This window comes from Camponotus floridanus, unplaced genomic scaffold, assembly GCF_003227725.1.
Source record: "Camponotus floridanus strain SB8 unplaced genomic scaffold, Cflo_v7.5 scaffold24, whole genome shotgun sequence".
NCBI classification, from domain to species: domain Eukaryota; kingdom Metazoa; phylum Arthropoda; class Insecta; order Hymenoptera; family Formicidae; genus Camponotus; species Camponotus floridanus.
Window position 1 is genome coordinate 3,567,776 of NW_020229370.1, and position 16,049 is coordinate 3,583,824.

Genomic DNA, 16,049 nt, shown 5'->3' on the forward strand with positions numbered 1-16,049 from the left:
TGGTGCAACCGGGCCTTAATGCATTGCTTATACACTGCTTATATATATATTATCAACGCGAGTTCTGATTGACTCCCTGCTTTCCTATTTTTCTTCAAGATGTGAATGCGCCCTACCCTAATGCAATCATATGATAGCGCGTGTCCCTTATCACATGTTTGTTTACTATCATGCATTCGCTATCACGAGTCTTATAATCAATGAGATCAACTCTCTTGGTTTGCACAGCTACGCGATGACAGACGGCGCATGGGTAGGCAGTGGGTACTTGTGAAAGTCGCGCACAGTTTATTAATGGATTCGCGAGAGGTTGCTTAAGAGAGCGAGTTAAGCAGCGTTTGGATAACAGGGAAAAGGATACCGAGAAAAACTGCCATCATTCCATCATCGTCGCTTGTGACCTGACTTCGACCTTCGTCCGATTGTCGCTCAACGTGATATAACCTTACTTGCAGAGGTAAATGACTCGATGACACTTTCCTTCATTGCGAGTTTGCGTGGCGTGATTTTTCTTGTTTCGTTTCATTTTACCGAAAGATTTTCTCAGCTGATTGAGTAAAAGGAGAGCAATTATAAATAATCTTGTCTTGTTTGATTTTGCTCATTTTTGAAAGAAAATTATTTTCCCCTCTTCCTCTGATGTAATTGTTATCGCGGAAATGGATTTCGACCTTTATTCTTGTAAACAAAATTTCTGAAGACAAACAAGATTTCTTTCAAATTTTTAAAATATTCTTCAGAATCTTGAAAAAAGATCCAGTCGAGTAAATGCTTAAAAAACTCGTCTACGGCGCAAAATTCTTTTATTATATACTTAAATTATTGATCCTAAAGATCTTCATATGTAAAACAACTAGATTGTCTATAGAAAGGGTTGCCATGACTAATCCTTTCCTTTTTTATCCTCAGCGCAATTAGAGACGTGATTTAGAACGGGTAGTCGCGCAGAGTTGCTTAACGACAGCTATCGTGAAACAAATTTTCTCACGGACGCGATTATCGCGAATCTTTCCTGTCTTGCATTTCTTTACACAGCACTTCCGATGTAACATATGCTACAGTTGCGTCACAGATACCTTCAATTGTATAAAAAGCCAATATATTTTGTAACGAAATTCTATTCCAGTTTCTTGTGTTTTGCCTAAATCGCGATGAGAAAGAGAGAGAGACAGAACCTTACAGAGCATTCACTTTCACGACGTGAAAGTTGATACTTGTTATCAGCTTGCGCGTGCGTTTGCTTACTCAGATAAATCCGCAGCGGATATTTATGCTCCTTCACATCCCTCGGTTGGACGTGTACATAATTAATCGTGATTTACCGTCATTGATCCAATTGGAGCCAATATCGTCCCTCAACCCTCGGTCGAGAATTTGCATCATCGAACCGATAGCGGAGTTTGAGTTGGTGAAACTGCACCAGGATACGAGATCGAAAGAGACTTGTGCGAAAAAAATCTTAGCATGAACACATTGTGTGAAAAATATGTCACACCATATTATATAATTTATCATGTTGTCCCAACCATGATATTATATAATTAAGCATGTCGATATTTGATACTTTTTTTCTTCTGATGATAAATTTTTATTTTTTACAAAGTCGCGTAACTTTTGAGCGATTTTAAAATGTACGTTTTTCATACAAATCTGCTTCGTATATATTCTTTTAAACAAAAATTTGAAACTAGATTTTAAGCTAGTCGAGATTATGTAAATTAAAAAGTATAATCGAAATTATGTAGATTTATCACGTTTCAGTTTTATTAATCGATTAGGATTAAATCTGCATTATTTTAGAAATAAAATTGTGCAGAATGATAGTTCATGAAAGTATTCCATAAAAGGTAAGATAGTTACAAAATCGTTGTTTAATATGTCTAATTAGATAGAGAAGGTGCTGTGAAAGGAACGCAGAATTTGCTATAGAGAGTTGATATAGTTTTAAGCTTATATGAAAGTATCTCGAATTCTCGCATTTCCTTTCACCTACTAAAAAAGATCTTTGATTTGAATTTTCTTTTGAAATATTGTAGATTAATAATTTCTGAGTTACAAATATTTAAAGGTATTTAAATTAAATTTTAAAGGCATAAATTAAACATAACGAAACTTCATTCTCTGTCTAACTTTAAGCGAACTTTATTTCTACGAACTTAATTTTAAAATTTCATTTAAAGATATTTGATGTTAAATATTTCAGAAGAGCGTGAACAATTAAAATTTTTACCGAAAAATTTTTTGACGACTAAATTGATTAAAGAGATCGTAAGTGGATGCGAATCGATTTTCAGTTCGTTGTAATGAGATTCTGTGTGTTAAACGTGACACAATGACACGCTATAATGATCTCGGGTATTGCTTTCGCAATTGAAAATTTCTCGCGAGAATTTATCCGAACGTTCATTCTAACTCAGCCCACGAATGATTCCACCAATTGATCGATAATTGAGATTCTTACAGGAATTATAACGCATGCCTTTTCTTGGTATGTTCTGGTATTTCGATATTAAAGATTCCTGCACCGCGCCAAATTGTCGATTAATATTGATCTTACAATTAGAACGCATTTTTTGTCAAAATCTATCACGAAATATGGAATATTTCTGCATAAAATGTCTATCTCAATCGATGCGTTAATTGTTTTCCATATTCAACAGCATAAAACAGCAAATAAGCTCAAGGTTTTGGTAGCTCCAAAATTTCAATTATAAATCTTTTCTCGCGATGATGACTTTAGCCAAAATTTCGAAATTTAATTATTAATTTGCAACAGAAATTTCGCTATATTTTTTACGTTTAATATCGTATACAGAGCATTCTCTCTTTCAAGTCCGTCTTTGATCAATTCAATTGATTTAGCGAAAATATCGAAGTCATTTACTTCCTGCCTTTTTAATAGACTTTCGAATTGATAACTTTGAACTTAATAATTTTTGAACTGCTCAACCGTTAAAGTAAAGTACATTCAAAATTAAACAAAAAATCACATTTTTTAATTATCTGTTTTCATCCTTAAGTTTTCGGAAAGCGTATATGAAAATTATTTTTCAATGCTTTTGTTAAGATTATTTAATATTATAAAATTGATTTAAAAAATCTGTTACTATTTGTCATTTTAAATAATTCTGTCATGATTTAAATTTTTGCAATTGAGTTAAATTCATTGGAGAATATATTCTTGAAATTATATATTCAACTTACATATATTTAAACATATATTTAAACTTACAATTAGTAAAATATTTTGTTAGCTTATTTTATCTTATTGTTCATACTTGTAGTATTTTTATCTCTTCTGAATATTTTATCCTTGCTATTTTTCCGTGCTATTTTTTCCGGATCGTCGACGCTTCCTGTTTTTTTTCTTTTTTTTTCTTTTTTTTTTTAAATCGTTTCTATATCATGGGTTTTAATCACATATGCGGTTTTTACAGTTAAACCACTGCTGGATGAGTCAGTTTTATCAACCGATAACGGTATTTCGTCTTTTGATTGAGTCCTAGGATTTCGTTATGAAACATTTAGCAGGACGTTGCGTATTGGATACTGGACAACTATTGCGTATGATATTTGTAATTTTCTATAATATTACGCAATTTTTAATCGAGATATCTGATCTACCTGGATGAGATAGCCAGTAAAAAAAATGAATGATACGGTGATCGGTAACGATAATGTTTATAAGTTTCATCGATGAGTTTAATTTCGTTGAAAGATTGAAACAATGTACTTGTTTGAACCAAATAATAATTCAATAATAGCCTGTACAATCGAATACACGCATTCAAAGGCATTCTTCAGCGTGTCTTTATCTGTTGCTTACGAGTTTTCTCCTCAGAACATGATACGAAACAAGAAAATATGGAAAAAAATCATTTGACTAGTATTGATCTTTGTGGAAAATTTAGATTCCGATGCCACACATATACGAAAACTGATTTATATTTGACGTACATTTGACGGTGAAAATAATTGATGCAATTTTCCGCCTATCTATGTATTTAAAATTTTATATAAACTAATTAAAAAAATTATTTAAATTATAATGTGAAAGAGATACAAAGAGAAAGATTATCTTTTTCTTGTACATTAAAACTGTCTTTTACAGTGCGATTTATCCTTTTTTAAATTGTTTATTTTTAATTTTTTATCGTAACTTAAGCTCAGTCGCTGATTTGTTTGTAAATCTACGGTGATAATTTTTTTATATGATCATGTATCCGTGGAATATTTACTCAATCGATAAGATTCCAAAGTATTGAAATATTTTATGTATATTTCTTATCGTTACACAGTTCCAAAATAATATTCATCGATACACACACACACACACATCCTGATGGTCACATTTTACCATATCCGTGTATGTTTAATCATCGCTATCAATTTTCCTCGTTCCTGCAGCTATTGATATTTTATTATTTCTTGATTTTTCTCAATTTAAACTTTTTTTAGATTTGTGGATTTGTACGATCTATTTTAATTTTTTAAACAGATTCTTTCCTGTCTTCTTTTTATAATCTGAGTTCTTTCTTATCTCCTTTTTATCTCCAATTTATAATCGAAATTAAGCTTTGAATTCAGTAAAATATTTATTTTATTGAGGCTTATTTTACGAGAAATACCTCATTTTCAATCGTTTATAAATCGAAAAGAATTTGATATTTTTATTTAAAAAAATCGATCTCAGATTAAGGAATCTGTCATTAGAATGAAGATTATGCTTTATTAAGTACTATATGTGCATTTTTATTACATTTAAATTGTACGTGCATACATAAATTGTGGTCGACAAGTAGAAAGATGTGTATCTTATCTGTCCTAAAGATACACAAGAAACACATTATGTGATAATATGCGATGCAAATATTTTTAAAATGTATTCTCGAATAAGTAATCAAATCATTTCTGAAAGCAACATTTTGTATTACCTCTGCAATTTTTGTTATTTCTTAAGTTTTGTTATATTTATTATATTTTTCAGAGTATATACAGCATTATACAAATTAATCCATTTTTTTTGACAAGAAAAATACGAAAACTATGATATTCATTCTTATTATGATATTCACTGTGAAGTTTTAAGCAACGAAAGATAATATTTTGATTCATATAATATATACTTGATAATTATACACTTTTGCAAATAAACAATAATAAAAATTAAACTTGTGAAAATATTTGATTGTGAAACATTCAATGAAACAAATATTTATTTCTCATGAAAAATAAAATAAAATTGCTTCTCTATGTATTCTATAATTAGTGAATTATTCTCGGGACGTATTTAAAATTTTTTTCCTTTTCGCTTTTTTCTATCTTTTTCGTTTCTATGTAAAAGAATCTAATCATAAAATTTGTTCATTAATGAGATGATAATGCTTACTTGAAATATATGATTTGAAATGTATATAAGTTGAAATAGCCATTCAACTGATACATTACTTCACGAGATATCACTAACCAGAAGAGTATTTCTATATAATATTATCATAATATATATATGTGTATAATATTATCATAATATATATAATATTGTGTATAATGTTATCATAATATTATCATAATATATATAATATTGTGTATAATATTATCATAATATATTATACTGTTAAAATATATAATTTCAAAGTGGAAAAAATACAAAATATTAGTTGTGTTTATTAATATTTACATAATATTTACATATTTTCTCTCAAGGTTATCATTATTATTATTTGTTGATGAATAATTCCCATTTAATCAATAATCAAAAAATTATTGATATTTTTAACGAATTGTCAAATTATTTTCCATTTATTTAATTATAATATTGAGCAAATTTATTTTTAAAATTTGAGGAAACAGATGTGTTAAAATCGGTAAAATTAAATTTAGATTTATTTCTCGAATTTTTACAAAACATTTACACTTACTCTTTGTTTTTTAAAATAATTTGTGAAATGTATGTCAGGTATTTCATTTTAAAGGTTTTAATCTCTTAAACTATAAAGTCAAACTTTCGATTTTAAATTTGCTCTTTTTCAGAATATTATTTAACACACACGCACACACACATATATATATATATATATAAGTTCTATACCAATAACTACAGGTATTAAAAAAATATCCAACCAACTTTTAACGATTAAAATAGACAGTGATCCTTTGCTTAACAGAATTAAATGTTGATCTACATTTATCCAAGAAATCTATTTTTTAAAAAGTATTGTGACTCGCAATTATTTTTTTCTTTATACTTTCCAAATTAATGCTTGAAGTTTCGTTTCTGAAGTTATAGATTAGTTTATTATCTCATAGTCAATCAGATTACTGATAAACTACTGAAAAGTAGCACAAATAGTTTTAATAGCTAATACATAAATTAGTTTTTCTTTACGTTTTTAAATGTGTTCGAGCACTTAATGGCTCGAATAATAAATTCCTTTATTACATCACAATTTCAAATATCGCATATTCAGATATCACAATTTCAGATATCGTAAATTCAGATATCGTAAATTCAGGATAATCCCCGATTAATATTATCTAAGTTTCTAAAATAATAAATTCTTTTAATGTTTTCTTATATAATATAAATTTCTAATATAACACACAACATGTAAATCTCAAGTGCTTGCGAATTCTTCAACAGATATCGCAACAGAACAAATTCTTTAAATCCAGATTAAAGAAATGATTTACATTTTCACATTTCATGTATTACTTTCTATCACAATGGAATTGTGATAATGAAGAAGAGAAAAAACGATTCGATCAGATCTTGGAATCTGGCAAAACTCTCTATCTCTCTTACTATCGTCGAGCCTTCATATAATTTTCGCGTAGAGACTGAGTGTATCCGATGGATTTGATTAAAACATATCCCATTAAGAATTTCCTTCCTTTTTGCAGATGTCTCATAATCACGCAGATCACATCATGATGAATAATACAACGGATCACACGTCTCACAGTCTACATATGGCTCACATGGAACATGCGAGCATGAATCACGAAGGCGTAAACCATGAGAGTATGGACCATGCGAATATGAACCATGGGAGTATGAACCACCCAATGAGCCATGATATCGGTGCTTCGACGAGTGATGCGTGCAGCAACATGGACATGCACGGTATGTCGGTAGGTATGAGTAGATTGTTCAGTACCTGGTGCTGTTAACGATACTATTTGCTTTCCACGGCCTAGATGACATTTCACACCGGTTACTGTGAATCGGTGCTGTTCGAAAACTGGAAGATCTCGTCGATCGGCGGCCTCGTCGGTTCGATGATCGGTATCATTATCATGGCCGCGCTCTATGAGGGCTTGAAATATTATCGGGAGTATTTATTCTGGAAGACATACAATGCTCTGCAATATAGAAGCGTCACGGTGCCCAGTGAGAAGAATGTGGTAGCTGAGGACAATCGAGTCGTTCAGTAAGCTCGCTTGTTTATTGTTAGAGAGCGATCCTGCAAAAAAATGTTGCTTTTCCCATACTTGCTTGTGCAAGAATATTTATAATTTACTGTGACAAATTTGCAAGGATGTGATAAATATTAAATCAACTTAAGTAGTATGTAATCTTCAGGCAGCTTTTCATTTCGAAATCAAAGAGCAATATTCTTTTACAGGATCGTTAAAATGCATAAACGATAGTTTACATTGTCAATTTAATCGTTAAATGTACTTTTCTAGTATGGTTGGCGAAGTAATCCACAAGCAACCGTAAGTAAATAATATTCTTCGAGATACTGTGAGATATTTTCTTTGTACTCTGCAATATTATTATGTGTCATTAATTGCTGTGGTGTTGCTGTGATTATTTTGTTAAGTGATTTTCATATTTGTAAAACTTGTATGTATATCTTTTTAATAGGATTTTATCTTTTGGATATAAAATATAAAGTACTTTACTTATCAAATATTTTTAGCACGACTGTTTCATCAACATTTCCATTCATCTCGTGTATGTCTTTATATTTTCAATTAAGCGTTTTTATAAATTGACTTTTTTAATTATTATATCTATTATATATATTAAATTAAGTTGCAAATAATTTCTGATGCATATATTAAATATTTATCTTTTTTTTAAATTTAATACTGTTAGTGACTTTATTACATTATTTATTAATTCTTTCTATATTCCCTAAATAATTAAAATTTTTTTTATTAATTATTAAAATTATTAACGAGATTGATTCATTTAAAATATGAAAAGTTAATATTTGACTACATATTTATTTTCAGAAATTATTATAACTCAATTTTGAAATATAACTATGAATAATTAGTATAAAAATTCTTCATCTTGTGTTTTGCTTTTAACTTTAACTTAATTTAGCTTTGCAAAACTGTAAACTATTCAAATCTATAAATCAACTTTTGAATTTATTCAAGTTTTAAATAGATTTGAGCGTAACTAGATGCATTAATCTGTGCAGGCCAACTATGCTGTCTTGGATGCATTTGTTCCAAACGCTTCTGCATATCGTGCAGATCGTCCTGTCATACTTCTTGATGCTAATCTTCATGACGTACAATGTTTGGCTGTGCTGTGCCGTAGTAATAGGTGCTGCTATCGGTTACTTCCTATTTGGCTGGAAAAAGTCAGTGATCGTAGATGTTACGGAACATTGTCATTAGCATTCAGTAAATTGTTATAATTTATTTTTTCCAAGTTGTACTCATACAAGAGTGCAACTAAATTTTGATGGAAATCCGTCTAAATGTAAAAGAAACGTCAAGATTAACAGCGCAATATAGCGTTCTGCGTATTAAACAAAGATATAGAGAATTAATCTCTTCTAAGCTTATATATATAAATATATAGAAATATATAGAATATATAGAATATATAAAATATATATATATATATTTATCTATATATTTATAGATAAATATATAGAAATATAGCAAGAAGCAAGAAAAATATTTATTTTAGTTACATAATTTACTTTTTTCCTTGATTTCTCATTCTAAAAAGACAATATAAATGGACATATTAATTTACATTTAAATTTAATATTAAAAACATTCTAAATAATTATTATATAAGTTCTACAAAGATGAAACACAAATATTTTAGAATGTAATTCACCATTGAATCATGAAATAATTATAAACAATTAGGAGCTTGAATCTTAGATACATATAAATGTAGCAAGTTGTAAATATTGTTAAAATATTCATATAAGAAATATGTTGTCAAGAAATACACATACTTTTTCCCAATTTATATATTTTTATTATCCATTTTTATTATGCTTTTATAAGAACACCTACTAGTATCAATAACTTTAATATTTGGGAAAAAGAATGTGTGTGCGCTACATTATCTTAAATAATTGTAAAAATATACAATTATAAAATACAATTGTTACAAATCGATATGTAAATTGCATATATTACATGTAAAGATTGCATTATAATTTCATGTAAAATATTTCATGAAATATTTCAAATAAGAAAAAAAAGCAAAGAAATTTAAAAGAATTAGAGTTATACAATTCTTTTTTCCCTTTTTTGTCTTGAATTATGTAAATTTTTGTCTCACATTTTCATTTTTATTTTTGATTTCATATTTCATATTTATGATACATTTTTTTAGCAAATTAAAAATGTTACCATAGTTGAAAGAGGAAGGGAATGTTAGTAATTGAGTAATATGTGTTATATTATGACTTTTTAAACAAGCAGTATAATTTATTTTTCCTTGCAAAATCGTCACCTAGAATTATAAAATCTTAAGGCATACACACATATTGTACATAAGTTACATGTGCATATGAGAAATAGCCTTGTCTTATTAAATATGTAAAAATAATAAATAACAATCGATACGCGCACGCGTTTTTTCACAAATAATGCATGTATATGTGTATGCAGCAGTATCTTTTAAAAAATAATTCATAGATTTTTCATATAAAGATTTGGAGTAATAATGATGCTTATGTGTTATGATTATGAGATGAAGTCATCTCTCATCTTGATATGATTAGTTTTAGATGTACTTAATATTTTAATTATCAATTATCATTATATATTTTATTATAAATTTATATACTTCACATGTACTTTATATATATATAAAAAGCACCAGCATGCACGTTTTATACACAATTTAAATCTTGTCGTTGGAAAATTATTACATACACTTTCTCTTTGTGCTATATATAAGGCTATATTTCTAAAGAATCAAATACCTTCCGAATCAAATATGTGATAACGATGATTGTTTATAAAAAATTCATTCCTTTATAACATTATTAATTTTGTAGGAAAATTGTTAAATATTGAATGAGAAATATTCTAAGAGCAGAAAAGCATGTGCCACATTTTTTTGTACAAATGTTAAATATATATATATATATAGAGAGAGAGATTCGCATATGAATAGCAAGATTTTGCTTGAATAAAATGTTAAATAAAATATTACTTTACTGCTCTCAGATGTATATCGCGAAGATAAGGCAAATTTAGATTACAAAGCTAAAATTACATCTTATGCTTATGTCTTATTTAATAAAGCAATTCATGATTATTATTATTATTATCATTATATTTTATCACAAGCCAGTAGTGTGTGAAAACACTTAAAATACTGTCAGTAACTTATTAAGAGCTGCACAAAGCATTGATAGGACGTTTAACTTGATCTTAGATCTTAAGATTGTATTCTAGATATATACATATACATACACACACATATATATATATATATATAGCTTTTTTCCTTCTTTTTAGGTCCTGTATCACTTCCCAAAGTACTGCGGGCAATTTTCCGGACATCCTGTATATATATACATACATATATGTATGTGTGTGTGTGTGTATGTATATGCATATATGTATCACACAATGCATTATTTATTTTATATACGATCTCTGTGGCCTTATTTGAATATATTTTATTAAGAAAGGTTTTGTTCATAAAAAAGGAGTCAACCAACAAAATCAACATTCATTTGCTTGTAAATAAATTAGACCATTCTTTGGAAATCTTAATCAGCCTTAAGTAAAAGATTTGAAATTATATATGTCGTTCATATACAATCGACATAATTCCAATGTCAATAAAGAAAGTTTACCATATAATGAAGAAAGTATTGTAGACAGGCAAGAGATTCTCTTCAAATTACTTTGTTAGACCTAGAAACAAAGTATGCCTTGTATAAAAAAAAATGATGTCTTAAGTATAATTTGTAAAAATGTCTATCTCTGACGTAACTGAAAAGAGAAACTGAGAAATGAAATTAATTAATTAAACTTTTGACTTAAGTTCGAATTTTCTGTGGACTACAAATAAATTTTCATTTTTTTTGTGAGTATATAAAATATCAGATTAAAATAATTTCTTACACTTATATTGCGTAATGTTCTTATTGACCCTAAAGAGAGTAAAAACATCATTTCAAGTTCAATTTGTGACATTATATATTTCTTACAAATGGAAAGAAACTTTAAATGTCTGTTCCAGAAATATTGATTTGCATCATATAAAGATTGCATACTGCATGCTTATCTTCCTATAACCCTATAATTTCAATTAGCTGCTCACAAATGAAGATCTTGAAGAAAATATATCATGCATTATTTTATTGGAACATAAAATCAAAAACTAATGAGAATCATAAGCTGAGAAGAATCATAAGACCTACTCGCCGCTAGATACAGGCATGCAGCAGCTCGAACGATGCGGAGATTGCTGTTTAGAAAGATCGACGGTATCTTCTATTAAAGGCCGTTCTAATCTAGCTTCTAATCGCGCCCATACGTCAACCGCTGCCCCAAATGCTGCCTCAACATTAGTGGCATCTTTCGCTGATGTCTCAACTAGCGGAGGACTGCCATTTTCTAAACACCAAGCTTGAGCTTCTTCTGTGGACACCTGCTTCTCAGATTCGGCAACATCCACCTAGAAAAGAAAAAGGAATGTTTTATAGTAAGGAAAGAGTATTCAATGCATTATTCAATGCAAATTTTGCTTATTCCATAGCTTACCTTATTACCAACAACGATAAATGGAAAACTGGAATCTTCTTGAACATCTGCATATTTTAGAAATTCAGATCTCCATAATGCTAAATTTCTAAAACTCGTCCTATCGTCTACTGCATAAGTCAGAAGGCAAATATCCGAGCCCCTATAGAAAGGTGTTCTGAGGGTCTTAAACCTTTCCTGGCCGGCAGTGTCCCATATTTGTAATGTATACCCTTCGCCATTGATTTCAATATCTTTATTTAGAAATTCTACTCCAATAGTATGAAAACTATGCTCATCAAAATGATTCGATACGAATCTGTTCATAAGACAAGACTTTCCGACACCACCATCTCCAAGTATCACTACTTTCAGAAGGGTAGATCTCTGCGAATTGCGATTTTGGAGATTACTACCTTTGTTTGTATTCATCGCCGTTGAATTGTTCCCCGACATTTTACAATTTTCTTTTTCGTGAGAAATAAATATTGTCTGTCACGCGTACAAAATTATCTCAAACTGAGCTTTGTGCAAATATTTTCAATATGTGTATATTCAAAATAATGCTCTCATTAAAGCTTAATTAAATCTCACAGATTCTTTTTGCTGATCAGCTGATTTGGGACAGGAATCTTGTACTTTAGTTTCTCGGAGCTTGTAGTACGCATTAAAGTGTTCTGTCGCTTATTATTTGCAAAAAAAACCGTTTTCCTTTTTCTCTTTCTTGCTTACATCAAATAATTAGCATGCAGAAAATTCTTTTGACGTCTTTATTTTTTCTCGATTTCGCTGCATAACCTTTACTGAATCGGTGGGATCCCTCATTGATCTCTCATCTGGTGGATTAAGAGTTTCGAAGCTTCGGTGAAAAAGAGACTGTTCGATAAAACGAAATCGCACTTTTTTCTTTCGTGTTTCTAATTCAACTAATGTATTTAATTGCACTAGAAATGTCTTTTGTTCTCGCGACACTATCAGCAAAAATAGCAAACGGAAATCCGATACGTTTGTCAAAATGGATAATGCATTTTTAGATCTCCCCAGAGACGTCTTTGTTGACACATCGATTTTCACGGCGAATTTAATATCTCACTCGATTATCCAACAGTTTTCGATCATTTTCGGCTCATTTGACACATTGCAGACGACAAAAGGAACGCCCATGTTGGAGGTCGAGCAAGCGCGACCCTCGCAAAAATATGGCTACCTCTGTGATTATAAATAAATACCAGCCGCTGTTATATATCCAGGAATACAATTAGGACATCTAATTAGGAGATGATGGAGAGTAGATTGTTAAGATTGAGAAAAATTCAAAATTGCTAACACATTTTCATTGATTAACATTATACGACTTACTACTCGTCTTTTAACCTTACATTTAATTTTTAACACATATAGCGCTCGCAGATGTCAAACATCTGTTTTGAGTCATAATGCATGAACAGCTAGATATGATACAATATATGTAGAGTTGATCCGGAAGTGCCCTTTGAGAAAATAATCGAACATGGATAATGGAAAATACCAAGAAGGAAATAGCAATCAGAGAGAAAACTGAGAGATGTCATGGCTTGCTTTTAAGTGATCTTTGAAAGCGATACTCCCTCTATGAACATTGAAAACGTGGATATGAACTACAAAGCAAATGTCCATGAATGTTCTCAGAAGGTAATATATAATGTGCACAATTTTTGGTTTTGTTCCGTGCTATGTGCACGCGGAGAGAGTGTAATTAAAAAGATATAAATATAACAATGAATATAGAAAAATATTTATTTCATCTTTGAATATCATAGTATCTTTCGCGATTGAATAATTTATTTATTATCAAATCACATACAGTACTGGTGCTATCAGCATTTCGTGCACATAGCACGGAACAAACCAGAAATTGTGCATATTTTATGTTACCCTCTGAGAACATTCGTGAACATTAGCTTCGTAGTTCATGTCCATGTTTTTAATGTTTATAGAGGGCGTATCGCTTTCAGAGACCTCTCATTCTTCCTTATGGCATGTAACAGTAGCGATACATGATAACCTCTTTCTCTTATTTTTATAAAAATATAAAATTAATAAAAAATATTAAATTAAATTAAAAACAAATTACTTTTATAAAATATATAAAATTAGAGAAAAAACTACTACGTAATTACATTATGTAGTTCACATTTAAGTAAAATTTATACAAGTTAGATATAATATCTAAGTAAAAACAGTGAATATTTTGCATTTTCAATATGAAGACGAGAACTTTAATTCCAAAAATTAAACATGTAGTATCCGATGCAAGAATAGCATGGAATGTTTTAAACGGCGTATTTGCTGTTTACAAACCCCCAGCAGTCACCTATTTAAATACACGAGACACCATAATTTATCGTCTCTGCGAAGGTTAGAATTTTATTTTTTATGTTTTTATGCGCGAATTCTGCTTCATTCTTTCTTACACTTTCATAAATCTTATTCTTTCTTTTTTCTATAAAAACTGGTTATATTATTTTAAGTTTTAAGTTTGTTAAATATAAAAAGTATAAGAAAGAATCCAATATTAAAAAAGAAGCAGAATTTAAGAATTTTTCTTTTTCTATTTTACTCTTAAAATGGAACCAAAAGACTTGTATTGCGAAAAAATCAAACAAAATGAATGCTAATACAAAGAATGATCTTTATTTTTTATTTTTAACTTCTTCAAAACCAATATTTAATTTTAGATTTGAATAGTATGCAAGTACGTCCACCGATCCAACATGTGTGTATAGAAGGTGATACAACAGAGAAGATGGAAGTAGTTACACATCCTAGTTATGCGGATCATCCTTTAGTAGTAGGACCACGATATCAATTAAAAGATTTCAAATTAATATGCGCTAATTATTTGAACACCAACTCATCAGGACTCATGATCTGTGGTATTAATGATTCTACCAAGTTGATTCACAAATTGAAAGCATCTAAACCTCCGAGCAGTTACAAAGTTAAAGGCATCTTGGGACAAGCAACAGATAATTATTTTAAAACTGGAAAAATCGTCGAAAGATCTACATACAAATATATTAAGCGTGATGTTATTGATAGAATGTGTGCTTCCATGCAGGCTGCGCATCAAAGAAAAATGTTTGAGTATGTATGATAAATATCTATGATATTATGAATTATTATTGAAATTTACAATTAACAGTCAATCTTTTCTGCATATTTAGAGTCAGTGGAATAGATATACAAAGTCAAGCTGCATATGAGTTTGCTGTAAAAGGTTTAATGAGACCTGCAAACAACGATATTCCTATGGTTTATAGCATAAAATGTGTAGACTTTACATCTCCTGAATTTACATTAGGTAAATATATTATAGTTTTTATTACACAACACATTTTTATTATCCATAATCATATCATATTATATAATTATATATTGATATACTTTTTATATATTTCTTTTTAGAAATTGTGGCTATAAACGAAAACGAAATGTATTTGAAAACTTTGGTTCACGATTTAGGAATACAACTTCATAGTGTTGCTACATGTACTCAAATATTATGTTTTCGATACGCGTTATTCAACCTAGATCTTGCCCTATTGCCAAAACATTGGGAGTTGCAAAACATTTTAGATAATATAGAACAATGTCATGATATACTTAATCAAAATAGATCTTTACTGAAACAAAAAAATCCAATATTGACAAAACAAAATAATTAACTAAAATTTGTTTCAGACTGTAAATTTAAATATAAAAAATAAAACACGTCATGTAAATTATCATACATATTAATGAAAAACATTTATGTATAGATAATGATGTATATATGCTCTATTCCATAAGAGAATTATCTTTGAACAGCTAATAATAAAATGAGAGAGCAGGAAGAGAATAAAGAAGAATTTTAATGCAATGAAAACACTGAGTATTTCTTTAATTCAACAAACTTGTTAAATCAATAAAAATATATTAACGTTAATATTATTTATTATAAAATTATTGTTTAAGATTCAATAAATAATTTTTAAAGAGATATGTAAGGAGAGTTCATTTTCTCATATAATATACCTGTAATAAAGATCTTA

The 16,049-nt window shown here is 29.2% G+C and overlaps 3 protein-coding genes across 5 annotated transcripts; 2 read left to right on the forward strand and 1 right to left on the reverse strand.

The window, feature by feature from the left end:
• The first annotated feature begins 183 nt into the window (after positions 1–183).
• Positions 184–8,808, forward strand: LOC105256589 (high affinity copper uptake protein 1). 2 transcript variants are annotated; one of them, XM_011266650.3, is made up of 5 exons: positions 185–457; positions 6,901–7,131; positions 7,198–7,430; positions 7,690–7,719; positions 8,439–8,808. In XM_011266650.3, the coding sequence occupies exons 2-5, from the start codon at positions 6,901–6,903 to the stop codon at positions 8,638–8,640; spliced, it is 696 nt and encodes a 231-aa protein (XP_011264952.1). In that variant the 5' UTR covers positions 185–457; the 3' UTR covers positions 8,641–8,808. The 2 variants fall into 2 exon arrangements, with proteins under 2 accessions (XP_011264953.1, XP_011264952.1); XM_011266651.3 differs by lacking the exon at positions 7,690–7,719 and having other exon boundaries at positions 184–457; positions 8,439–8,640.
• Positions 8,809–11,019: 2,211 nt separating this feature from the next.
• Positions 11,020–13,401, reverse strand: LOC105256591 (ras-related protein Rab-9A). Of its 2 annotated transcripts, XR_002192791.2 has the most exons (4): positions 11,998–13,401; positions 11,655–11,911; positions 11,356–11,564; positions 11,022–11,145 (listed from the first exon to the last, which is right to left on the reverse strand). XR_002192791.2 is itself a non-coding variant. In XM_011266652.3 (3 exons), exons 1-3 carry the CDS (start codon positions 12,430–12,432, stop codon positions 11,543–11,545), a joined length of 714 nt encoding a protein of 237 aa, XP_011264954.1. In that variant the 5' UTR covers positions 12,433–13,401; the 3' UTR covers positions 11,020–11,542. The 2 variants fall into 2 exon arrangements, 1 of the variants encoding a protein (XP_011264954.1); XM_011266652.3 differs by having other exon boundaries at positions 11,020–11,564.
• Positions 13,402–14,101: 700 nt separating this feature from the next.
• LOC105256592 (mitochondrial mRNA pseudouridine synthase Trub2) lies at positions 14,102–15,713 on the forward strand. Its single transcript, XM_011266654.3, has 4 exons — positions 14,102–14,373; positions 14,694–15,102; positions 15,183–15,319; positions 15,424–15,713. Exons 1-4 carry the CDS (start codon positions 14,220–14,222, stop codon positions 15,681–15,683), a joined length of 960 nt encoding a protein of 319 aa, XP_011264956.1. The 5' UTR covers positions 14,102–14,219; the 3' UTR covers positions 15,684–15,713.
• Positions 15,714–16,049: the final 336 nt, after the last annotated feature.